A 13,408-nucleotide genomic window follows, 5' to 3' on the forward strand; every position below is an offset into this window, starting at 1 on the left:
AATTTGCTGTGTATGTTGATGATAATGCAAGGGAGAGAGAGAGAGAGTTTATGGACAAGACTTTAATGCACACTTGTTTTATTCAGCTCTTACATTGATTTTCTGGAGTGAAAACGGACGCTTCATCTTTTGTGTGATGAACAATAACCTTCATAAAACTCATCAGTAATTTTGGCCATCATTCAGACAGGTCTTCTAAAACAGGCTTGTACTAAAAGTGGATAAAAGCCAGATGACAAACAAGTTTTAACAGGGATTAAACTAAACTATACCTGTTCTCCATGCAGCATATATTCTCTGGCTCTGTAGGCATCATTGACCAACTCCGGTTTGAACTGAACACAGCTACTGACAGTTTCTGTTCTGAATTTTCATCCCGTGAGATGAGATTGTCCTGAGCAGGAAATCTTGAAGCTCCGCCCTCTTCTTGAAAGGAGGCACCAGAGGCACCAGCTCATTAGCATTTAAAGGGATGCACCAAGCAGCAACCTCCCGCAGTTTCTCTTGAAGCCAATACGGAAGTGACTTAAACTGCAATTCCTCGACTGGCCACTAGGCTCCAGAAGGGAGCAGTTGCCAGGAGAACGGGACTTGCCTGACTGCATTGTGCCAAGTGTAACGTTTGGTGGAGGGGGGATTATGGTGTGGGGCTGCGCACCAGTGCACAAAGCAAGGTCCATAAAGACATGGATGAACGAGTTTGGTGTGGAGGAACTTGACTGGCCTGCACAGAGTCCTGACCTCAAAAGTGGGTCATGGTTTGATGACAATGGGAAAATGTGGGTCTCATAGCCAAACCAGTTGAGACCAGCAAACTGCCAAAACCTCTGCTTTTATAGATTTGGTCACGCTTGCTGATGATCAATTAATCAAAGGCATTTGATAGAGGCGCCTGACTACCAACGACCAGATTATTTTTTTATTATGTCCTAATATGTAAAACCATAGAATTCAAAAGCTGTCCTTTCTTTGTCACATGACTGTATGAATATGATATCATTCAGCAGCATGGCATAGCAATTATCTTGGTATTAAAGGGACAGTTCACCCAAAAATGAAAATTCTGTCATTATTTACTCACCCTCAAGTTGTTCCAAACCTGTATGAATGTCTTTCTTCTGCTAAACACAAGAATGTTGTTAACCAAGCAGTTGACGGGTGCCATTGACTTCCATAGTATGGGAGAAAAATATTATGAAAGTCAATGGAATCCATCAAACTCTTTGGTTAACAACATTCTTCTAAATATCTTCCTTTGCGTTCAGCAGAAGAAAGACATTCATACAGGTTTGGAACAACTTGAGGGTGAGTAAATTACAGAATTTTCATTTTTTGTTGAACTATCCCTTTAACATCTGATACCACCACAGTACTTAGATTTCTGATTCCATGCTCATGGTGGTTTTGATTGGCGTGACTACTTTCAACCGATATGCAAATGTGTGTAGATCAGTGAAACTGATCATTAAAATCATTAATGTTCCTGGAAACATGTTAAAGCCCCTTTATTCAAGGGTCATGCATTGAAAGTCAATTCAGTGTTTTTTTCCGTTTGAAATTAATTTACATATACATGAATACACATCTTTTTAGCATTTTTAGTGGCTTTACAAACTTTAAGTCTACTACTAACTGACTCGTTATCTTGATTTGAAAGTGGTTAATGATCTGTCAGTGCTGTTTTGAGTGGATAGAAAACAGATAAAAGAAACATGCGGTTTAAAGTGCCATGCACAAGTTCTGTTTTCATATTAACTCTTTGCAATCATTTTAAAGCACCTTTATTTGCTGTACAGTTTTTTTCATTTGCTATAAAGATTGCTGGAGATTAATGGTTTTTCATTAGGTTATTCAGATCAATGTTTTGGTTTCTGGGGGTTTTAAAGAGGACCTATTATGCCCTTTTACAAAGTCTTGATTTAGTTTTTGGGCTCTACTAAAATAGGTTTCAACACACATTATTTTTTCACATATAGTATTGCAGCACCTCTTTCCCAGTCTGTCAGTAACGCTAGTTCCTGTCTCTATGAAGCCCCTCCTTCTGAAAAGCGCAATGTGCTCTAATTGGTCAACTGCTTCGAGCGTATTTTAGAAACGCCCCTTTATTTTGCATATGCCTTGGGCGGGAATTGTTTAAATGAGAAATATTATGATGTGTTCGTTCCCAGAAGAAAACTCAAGACTACAATCGAGGCGTTTCAGGGAGTTCCGAAACAGTAACACTGTGACAACTCCCGCTGGAGTGACTTTGTGTTTTGTAACTTTGCAGAACTGTTTCATGCTCAAACAGCAACATTACACACTAAAGAAAGATGAACATGTAAAAAAGCATAATAGGACCCCTTTAAATCACCAGTACACAGTTGGCTCTTTATTTGCAAGCATGTACGTGAGTGTGAATATTCTTGTGTTTTCTGCACAGAACCCATTGTGACAGCTACACTCCTGTGGATGACCGCACCATTCTGGGTGTCTGTAATACCAGTGGGCCTCCTTGCGCTGTTGAGTTAATTTCATTATATCAGTGTTTCTATGCGGACGTGCTGGCGTCTACGCCCACTGGATCCATACGCTCACTGCCATACTACTTCAAAGGTCTCAATTCAGGTACTACATTTCACTAAACAACATGAATGTGCATCTCTTTGCAGACTGTAGCATTGAAACTGGAGGAATGAACACATTGGACATGTTCGGATTAGCATACCACTATACAAGATTAAGGTTGTATATTGTGCCTAATAACTTCCATTATTCATATAATACCCAGACAACCTACACTACTGGTGAAAAGATTGGGGTCAGTAATAAATTAACACTTTTATTCAGCAAGGATGCATTAAATTGATCAAAGGTGATAGTTAAGACATTTATAATGTTACAAAAAACAATCTATTTCAAATAAATGCTGTTCTTTTGAACTTTCTGTTAATCAAAAATCCTACAACAATGTATCACAGAGCAGCACAGAAAAAAAAAATCACATTTTTAAATATTCTATCTACACTGTAAAAAAAAAATCAGGTGTCCAATTAAAAAAATTATTGTGACTGATCTCACACAAAAAAATTTTAGTTGGCCAAATTTTATTAATGTGAATTAAATTGCATCAATTCACAGAAATTCAATTTGGCCAACTGAAAAATTTAGATGTGATCGGTCACTAGAAATATTTCAATTGGAGACCTGAATTATTTTTACAGTGTAATAGAAAACAGACATTTTGACATTTAATAATATTTTACAATATCACTGTTTTTACTGTATTTTTATTCAAATAAATGCAACCGACCCCAAACTTTTCAATGTATTTTAGATATCTAGTATGGGATGATTTTAGACTCAAAATGATTAATAAATGCACACACAATTATCCATGAACTTGATAAATGTTGCAGACATGTTTTACTATCCACAAACAAATGCCTTTTAACTTGTGTGTGCAAAATACAGAATTATATGAATGTGCAGCGATTTGCACAAATAGAGACATAGTTGTGAATATAAAACTTCGATTTTGTATTAATGTAAGTCAGAACTTGTGCGTGCAACGAGTAAGATGTGCATTTGTGGATCCGGTGATGCGCATTCATTCATTGACTCATTTGTGAATTATTTGATTCATTTGGATTTTGAGACTTTCATTTTGCCGGTTTGGCCTTACACGATCCACACACACAGCTGTCTAAGAAAACCTGCTGCCACTAGATGGCAGTATTCTGCCAAAACAGACACCGGCACCGTGAGCGTTATTCTGCCTATAAGACGCTTTATGGGTCCTCGTTATAAAGACAAGGAAAATGCTTAACAAAGTTTCAATAAAGTACAGCCTACTTTTAATATCAACATTTTGAACAACATCTAGGAAACCTGTTATAAAGTAAACCGTAAAGGGCTCATCTGTTTTTATGTACATAAAGGCTACTACAAAGCTACTCTCCTATTCTTTATTAGTGAGGTATGCAGGGGCACCGCTAGCAATTTTGGGCCCTATGAAAGAAAATGATTTTGGGCCCTCTACCGCACCAACCAAGCTATCCAAAATCTTTGTCTGCTATTTAATAATACTGACCAATTAAGCTCCGCTCGCTCAACCCAGAATGCCCCAATTGGCTGATGAAACATTGATTAAAATTAAGATAAAATTTATACAACATGAAATTAACTTTAAAGAAAGGCTTTCTACTAAACAAAACTTGATGAAGCGGTCAAAATTAGATTAGATTAGATTAGATTCAACTTTATTGTCATTACACAAGTACAAGTACAAGGCAACGAAATGCAGTTTAGGTCTAACCAGAAGTGCAATAGCAGCAAGTGCAGGATATACAATGGTTGCGTAAGTGCAGGACATAAAAATGTTCTGAATATATATAAATATGTATAAGTAGAGAGATGGTTATTACTATAAGTAGAACTGAATTTACAGATGAATATATGCAGTGAATAAATATACAGATGGCTATTACTATAAACAGAATTTACAGGTGAATATGTACTAGAATATAATATACAGATGGCTATTACTATAAACAGAATTTACAGGTGAATATGTACTAGAATATAATATACAGATGGCTATTACTATAAACAGAATTTACAGGTGAATATGTACTATGAATATAATATACAGATGGCTATTACTATAAACAGAATTTACAGGTGAATATGTACTATGAATATAATATACAGATGGCTATTACTATAAACAGAATTTACAGGTGACTATGTACTATGAATAAATATACAGACGGTTATTACTTGAACAGAATTTTACAGTTAGAGGTATACAATAATATGTTAGGCTAATATGAGGAATATAGCAGTGGATTAAGTTAGTACAATAAATTATGGACAGAGCTATCCGAAAGAAAGTGTAAAAGTGCAGTGAAAAGTGGTTGCATATTCCAGTTAGAAGTACGGTGCAAAATGCAAATGTAAACATTGTTACTGTAAATACAGTCGGCAGTGCAAATGAGCATAATCCAGTTACGGTATGGTGGTGCAGAATGCATAAGTAAACAGTTGTTACTGTAATAAACAGTCGGTAGTGCAAATAACAAAGTGAATGTAGGTGTGAGGTAGGAGAGTTCGCAGTTTATGAGGGAAGTGGATCAACGGGGGTTTGAGTTCAGTAAAGAAATCATGAAGCGGTCAAAATCACCCACTCATGTCTCCTGGCATTGCGCATCTTACGATGTGTCCTTTCTCACTCATGCTGTTCACTTTTCATAATCAACATAGATTGACAGATTGACAACATAGATAGACATAAAAAAATAACATTATAATATTTAAACATAAATATAAAACGAAATACCTTTTCTTAATGGCTACAACAATATAGTAGCCTACAGTACCGAAAAATTTCATGTCGGAGTGGGATTTGAGCAAATGTCGTTTTACCCGTGAGCGGTTCATGACTGGAGCGTTTTGCTGGATTTTGCCGGAAATACAGAAATAAGCCATAATTTTGTTATATTTGTAACTGTTTGGTAGAGTATACATTTATAATTTCTATTACATTACTACTAGTACTGTTACTACTAATAAAACCAATCTCTGGGGGCCCCAAAAGTGCGTGGGCCCTTAGAATGCCCCTGGAGGTATGTACAGAATTTGTTCTTTTAATATCCCTGTCTGTAATTAAGCCACGTTAAGCGTGCAGGAAAATGCTTAAACGTGTAATTATAAATGCGTTGCGTTCATATTCCGGGCTCATCTGCCTTTTTTGTGCACATGCTTTATTAATAAGAGTTTGGTCTTGCACGGTCTTCTTAATGCGTTTTTCACATTAAGCGTTTTAGAATATTCCAGAGGAAAAAATGTGAAAATGCGCGTTTTGGATTCATATTTTTGTACTTGTAATTATCGCTGTCTTAATGCATTAATGCATCCTGGGCTCATCATGTACATAGTAAGCGTTTTCTCCCATAAAGTCTTTTATAAAAGAAAACGCTTAATGTGGCTTCCTGCAGTAAAACAGTGATATTAAAAGTATATTAGTAAGCTATACACGTTATTGAATATGCGCTATATTGCATATTAAGCATTTTATAATGCTTTTCTGTGGGAGAAAAATGTTGTGATGAGTTCATAACCTGATTTAATCTGCTTGCCTAAACAAAGTAGCCTTTAATACCTTTTTAACGTTAGTCTGTTAAGCGTTTTCCTCGTCTTTTTAACGAGGACACATCAAGCGTCTTATAGGCAGAATGACGCTCACGGTGCCGTTGTCTGTTTTGGCAGAATACTGCCATCTAGTGGCAGCAGGTTTTCTTAGACAGCTGTGTGTGTGGATCGTGCAAGGCCAATCCGGCGAAATGAAAGTCTCAAAATCCAAATGAATCAAATAGGATCGACTCACAAACGAGTCAATGAATGAATGCGCGTCACCGGATCCACAAATGCACATCTTACTCGTTTCACGCACAAATTCTGACTTACATTAATACAAAATCGAAGTTTTCTCTATTTGTCCAAATCGCTGCACATTCATGTTATTCTGTATTTTGCACACACAAGTTAAAAGGCATTTGTTTGTGGATAGAAAAACATGTCTGCAACATTTATCAAGTTCATGGATAATTGTGTGTGCATTTATTAATCATTTTGAGTCTAAAATCATCCCGTATGCTAATGTGTTACATGTTCATGACTTCTATTTCATATGCAATTTTTAACGCATAGCACAGTAAGCCGTATGCTATAGTATTCCATTCTGCCATTGTAATAGGTCAAGGTTGGTCATGACAACGCAAACAAGCAATGAATAAAGAGAACAAAAGCGCACATGTATACTTTGTCTATTCTTTTCATATGACGGTGACACATGTCTCTCAAAAAAAGGTCATTAGAATGCATTATGCAAATGATCCATTTCCATCTATTGTAATGTTTACAGTCAGTATTCATCATGCTTTGCACCTGTATTCAGTGCCAACGGCATTTCATGACTACAGTGAACCTGTCAATAAAGAGTTTCTCCTTATGTATTCTCTCTCTACTGCAGTGAAACTTCCTCCCCCAGAGATAAATCTCAAGCCATCAGAGAGACGTTCTGGGTGTTTGCAAGTGGACTGGCGAACGAAAGAGTCCGTTATCGAAGAGAGAGACCACTTACGGCTCCAAATGGAGTACACCACACATGACCAGGTTGACATAAATGTCTCTTATGAGCGAAGTTCACATTAAAATGAAAATTCTGTCATCATTTACTCACATATAATTCCAAACTCAAACTTTTTTGATTACAATAACGATTTATATTTCGGTGTTTTTCATGCACAAAGACTTCAGAAGATGTAGATTACAGTCAGTGCATGAGTCATATAGACCAGTGCTTTTAAAAGCTGTCCTGGAGGCACCCCAGTCCTGCACATTTTGTGTGTCTCTCTCATTTATTACACCTGATTCAACTCATCAGGTCGTAAGTAGAGACCACAAGAACTAAATTAGGTGTGTCTGATAAGGGAGACAATGTGCAGGGCTAAGGTGCCTCCAGGACAGCTTTGAAAAGTACTTATATAGACTGATTTTATGGTGCCTTTGCACAAAAAAAATGGTTTTGTGTTCCACAAAAGAAAGAGAGAGAGAGAGAGTAAAACGATAGAATTTTTATTTTTGGTTGAACTGTCCCTTTAAGAGTGTCACAGTCTTTTAGTGTACTTCACATATTAAATGTAGGGTATATATTTAAAAAAAAGAACTGTATTTGCAGATAATATTAATGAAATAAGTGTACTTAAAGAGAGTGTGCACTTTGCAATAATGTCAAATTAAACGCTTTAAAGTACATTTAAATCATTATTGTCATGATTTAAAGAAGCAGACTTATTTTGATGTGTTGACTAACATACTAAAGAACATGTAAAGTTCTCGATTATAATTTTAACTGTAGTGTGTTACTTGAAATTACATAAAAAGTTAATCTATTTTAAATGTACTAAACTGCAACTTCATCATTACAAATGTGTCATTTAAATGCACGACATAAAAGTTTCAATAGAAATGACATTCAAGTTTTAGCTTATCATAAATGCTTGTCGGTACATTCTGCAGTACACTTTTTCAAAGACGAAGTAATTATAAAATTACATACAATTACTTAAATGGGTCGAAAAGCACTCAAAAGTTCAACGAATTGCATTTAATATAACTTGAAACTATAATAAATTTTCATTCAATTGTAAATAACATGCCATTAAGGGTCTTTTTGTTTGAAAAAAAAAAAATAATAATTAAAGGATTAAAAGGGTTTTAAGGGAATAAAGTAATAAATTAAAATAGTAAATTAAGTTCTAAGTTTAATTGTAGCCTAGCTGTTAATAATCCATTTAAACTACATTTAAACACACCATGGCATATTTTCAATTCAAAATGGTGAAATTCAATAAAAAACCAAGTTAAGTATAGGCCTAGTTTGCATCACTGTATCTTACTGTGAATTGTTGAACGTATGTATCGTAAAATAGTTGTCAAATATTAAATGTTTAGCTTCTTATGTCTCAATATGCACTCTAACACTTTAAAACCTAAAACTTTGTGTTGGAATTCGCACTTGTCTTCGGTGAACAGTAAGCCCCGCCTTCTTTGATCTGATTGGCCATCATTTCGACATTGACGAGCGCTGTTAGACCGCTGAGGCAGTATATTGGGCCATTTCTAATCATTTAGAGGGACTTGTCCCCCTCAATGCCTATGGTGGTTACGACCCTGCTGTATATTCTTTTCAAGTATATTAAGTCCTGTGGCGAGCAGCGAGGCTAAGGGACCGTGAGAGCGGGACGAGGCCGCGGTCATTATTATGATGATGAGCGCCAGCTGCGTGCCGCATTGGCCTCGTCTCTCGCGGTCCCTCAGCCTCGCTGCTGGCCACAAGTCCATAATAAGTACTATTTAAAGTCAATTTACACTGCACCAACAGACTCCAACCAACGGCAACAGACAGGGTTTTGTCAGATCAGGATTGTCTGAAAAGCGACGTACTGTAATCTGGTGATTGTCCGTGTTCGATGCAGTGTGAATTGGCCTGTAAAAGTATGCTAAAGTGTCCTTCTTCTTCACAAAGGTTAACAAAACTGTTATTACATTAAATATAAGATTATACTATTAATGAGACTCTCTCCTATGATCCTATAGACTCGATCAAAGACTATACAAGCAAATTCAGAGACACTGGAGCTCTGTGACTTACACCCAGGATCCAAGTACACAGTGAGACTGAGAGCTCAGGACAGTCGAGCACACACTCACTGGAGCTTATGGACCTCTATAGACACCACCACAGAGGAGAAAGGTAAGACTCTTAAGGTGATGATACATGCGGCAACTTTTCTGAGCAGTGTTGCTGGGCAATGTTACAAAGCAATGTTGCTTGGCCACTTTCCCATTGGGAATGGGCAACGAATTTCTATCTGGCTACTTTAGATCAGTCATGGGCCCTTGGGTCTTGGTTGCCCGTTGACGGCAACATTGTCTAGTAACATTGCTCAAAAAGTTGCCCTGTGTATCATCACCATTATGGGCTCTGACATATAATAGGCGCTGCAGGGACATATTTTTGTTGGTTAACCCAGAAGGTAGCATCACCCCGGTTCAAATTTCACAATAGAGACCCAATAGGATTTTTCCATTGGCTTTTGGAGGAATGTAGAAAATAAAGGCAAAAGGTTATGATTCTTACACATTTTATTTATCATGATAATCTTGACAAATGAGCACAAATGAACTTTTATGAAATTTTGAAGCCTCAATCGGCAGAAGTAGAAAGCTAAACGTAGGCTATAAACGATCTCTACTACAGCAACTGAAACGTCACCTGAAAGTTATATTAGTTTGCAAGAGCGTGATTATAAATGGCTGTAAAAGCAGACTAGTTGAGTTGATGAGTTTACCTGTTGGGTGTGTTTAATTTCACCAACAACCTCAGTAGTCTCATTTAGACACTTGTTAGCAACTTTTTCAAGACTTTTCCAAAGAAAAAAAAATCACAAGCGCTATTGTAATGTATTGTATGTCGTAGGAAATAATGAGCTTGAGTTAACCACAGAACTTTTGTCTGTGTAAACGGTCCTACTCCACCCGCACGGAGCATGATTCGAACCGAGGGCTGTGTGGGAGGCGGGCATGCTAACGAGGATGATTAAGACTGCATCCGCTAGCGTTAGTTGCTAGAGCGCCTCTTGAGATCAGGGGAGTGAGGTCTTCATGCACAGCTCTTATTGGCCTACATCCGTTACGCTCGCCCCCCTAAACCTCACTCCAATCTGGGTCACGGCACCAAACATAACCGGTCCTACTCGACCCACTCTGAGCTGGATTTGAACCTGTATCCGACCAAAAACAGTTGCAAGAAAAAGTATGTGAACCGTTGTTCACATGAGATGTTTACATATAGTCCAGAAGGCAAAAAAATGCTGAATTTATTCAAACGACCCATTCAAAAGTTTATGAACCATTGATACTTAAAGGGTTAGTTCACCCAAAAATGAAAATTCTGTCATTAATTACTCACCCTCATGTCGTTCGACACCTGTAAGACCCGTTCATCTTCGGAACACAAATTAAGATATTTTTGTTGAAAGCTGATGGCTGAGAAAGGCTTCAGATAGGCCTCCATTGGCATTCAGTTCATTCACACTCCCAAGACCCATAAAAGGCACTTAAAACGTCGTTACAAAGTCCATCTCACAACAGTGACTCTATAATAATTTTACGAAGCGACGACAATATTTTTTGTGCGAAAAAAAAAATCAAAATAACACCTTTATCCAACTTGTTCTTGTCTTCCGTGTGTGCCTCCACGACGCATGCGCAAGAATCCGATCGCTAGTTTCGCTAGATAAGACCCTTATTCATCGTCTGGTATCGTTTAAAGCCCTTTGAAGCTGCACTGAAACTGTCATTCGGACCTTGCACCGTTTGGGGCCCATTGAAGTCCATTATATGAAGAAAAATCCTGGAATGCCATCCATCCATCCATCATCTTCCGCATTATCCGGGGCCGGGTCGCAGGGGCAACAGTCTAAGCAGAGACGCCCAGACTTCCCTCTCCCTAGCCACTTCCTCCAGCTCTTCCGGGGGAACCCCGAGGCGTTCCCAGGCCAGCCGGGAGACATAGTCCCTCCAGCGTGTCCTAGGTCTGGTCCGGTGGGACGTGCCTGGAACACCTCCCTGGGAAGGCGTCCAGGAGGCATCCGAAATAGATGCCCGAGAATCCTGGAATGTTTTCATCAAAAACCTTCATTTCTTTTCGACTGAAGAAAGAAAGACATGGACATCTTGGATGACATGAGGGTTGAGTAAATTATCAGCAAAAGTTTATTTAAAAGCAAACTAATCCTTCAATGCAACGTGTTTCCTTCTGGAGCATCGGTGAATGTTTGAACCTTTTTTAATAGTTGTGTTTGAGCCCCTCAATCGTCCTCAGTGTGAAAAGATGGATCTCAAAATCATGCGGCCCCTGCTGGAGAGGGTTCAAACGTGCAAAAGATGCTGGAAAACTGAAGATTGTGCAGGACCTGGAGGATTTTTCTGAAGAACATTGGTCAGTTTAACTGCTCAGGACAAACAAGGGACTCAAGAACAAGCATCACAAAACAAAAAACAGCCTTGGGTCATCCAGGGAACGACACAGCACTGAGAATCAATGGTTCATAAACGTATTCACATTTTCACCGATTCTGCAAGCGGTTCACATACTTTTTCTTGCAACTACACCTGTTCAAAAAGCAATACTAGGCCACTCATTACGAGTGTTTTCTGACAAAGAGAGACATCTTTTTGAGTCATTTGTAGTGTGGTTAAATGCGGTTGTATGGATGAATATGAGTTATAGGATTAATCTTTCCTCAGCCCCGTCTGCGGCTCCTCGTCTCTGGAGACTCATCCAGCCTGCAGAAGAACCTGGAAAGAGACGCCTTACCCTGCTCTGGAAGGTTTGCCTTTGTTCTCTTGAAATCTGTTTTTGAATATACATGATGAGTATGTGATTCAGAGGATGGCAGCAAGACCAAGGTCAGTCAACATGTGACTGCGCCCGCAGAAAAACAGGAACCTCTTGTTACAGAGCATTATTGTAGTACTCCATTATTTAGCGTTTGCTTTTTATAGAGACGATTCAGCTAGAATTCCTTAAAATGAGAGTCTGTTGACATACTGGGCTGTTATTGAGATTGCTGACTTTTGATAGCAGACGTTATCTTGGTAAATCTGCACATTTGTTGGTATTTCAGACTACTGGGGACTTTTTTTGCAGGAGAAATGTCTCTTTTTAATGTTATTGAGAGGCATTCGAGATGTTAAAAAGATCTAATTTGTGATTTTTTTTCCCCCTGTGAGATGGAACAGTCTGGATGTATTTATTGGAAAATATATTTAAACCCAACATGATCATTAATATTTAATATATGTTTTTAATATAAGTTTCCACCTGCACAAAACAAACCGTGCTGTGTTTGCGAGCATCACGTATGACGTATACGTCTTTAAATTAATTGTTTATCGATTCAATACAAATGTATATGTATAAAAAAACATATTTAAGCAAATTTCACATGATTTTATAAAATAGCATAAATATAATGATGTAAAAGCATATCAGCGACTGAGATAAAAGACTCCTTTGTGCTTATGGCTCAAGGCACTTCCTGTTTAAATAACACTCTTTCAGACTTTTCTATGTCAGCTTAAATCTGAAAAACAGAATAACCACATCCTGTATCCCCACCCGGTCTCCACATATCAACCACCAGATTGTAGCACATTTAGCACCCGATTTAGTGATAAGACCATCTGTACAATATTCTCAGATTGCTTCTCTCCTAACTTTTTTTAAAGCGATGGTTCACCCAAAAATGATCATTCGGTCAAAAATGACAATTCTGACAACTGTCATCATTTACTCTCCCTCATGTTGTTGCACCTCATCTGTTTGACTTTGCTTCTTCAGTGGATCGTAAAAAGATATTTTGAACATTTCAAAGTCTTTTTGAACATGCAAAGAAAGTCAATGGGAACCAATGTAAAGTATCGTCTTTCTGCTAGAAGATCTAGTCCCTGACATGACCCATAAGCAGGAAAATATATTTTCGATATGCTTAAATATATTTCAAAATATACCAAAAAATTTGGCCAAAAAGATATTACTAGATTTTAAAGCAAACTTATTAAAATATATTTATTTTGTCCATTCTTATAAATTGTCAACCTTTATTTACCATACATATAGTCTTGCTCAACACACTTGCTCTGTGAAAATGTGAATAATTTTAACAAAATAAGAGAGATCATACAAAATGCATGTTATTTTTTATTTAGTGCTGTCCTGAATAAGATATTTTACATAAAAGAAGTTTACATATAGTCCACAAGACAAAAAAATGCTGAATTTATAAAAATGGCCCAT

General features: G+C 37.5%; 1 protein-coding gene across 5 annotated transcripts in view; it reads left to right on the top strand.

Moving 5' to 3' along the window:
- LOC307127679 (interleukin-6 receptor subunit beta) overlaps positions 1–13,408 on the top strand; it is a 48,118-nt gene that overhangs the window by 7,233 nt on the left and 27,477 nt on the right. For all 5 annotated transcript variants that reach the window (XM_079819075.1, XM_079819076.1, XM_079819078.1 and 2 more), the window contains 4 exons: positions 2,423–2,607; positions 7,013–7,155; positions 9,142–9,298; positions 11,857–11,939. In XM_079819075.1, coding sequence (XP_079675201.1) covers positions 2,423–2,607; positions 7,013–7,155; positions 9,142–9,298; positions 11,857–11,939 — 568 coding nt within the window. The remainder of the gene's footprint in view (positions 1–2,422; positions 2,608–7,012; positions 7,156–9,141; positions 9,299–11,856; positions 11,940–13,408) is intronic.

The sequence above is a fragment of the Gobio gobio genome, assembly GCF_949357685.1.
Source record: "Gobio gobio genome assembly, chromosome: 6".
Lineage (NCBI taxonomy): Eukaryota > Metazoa > Chordata > Actinopteri > Cypriniformes > Gobionidae > Gobio > Gobio gobio.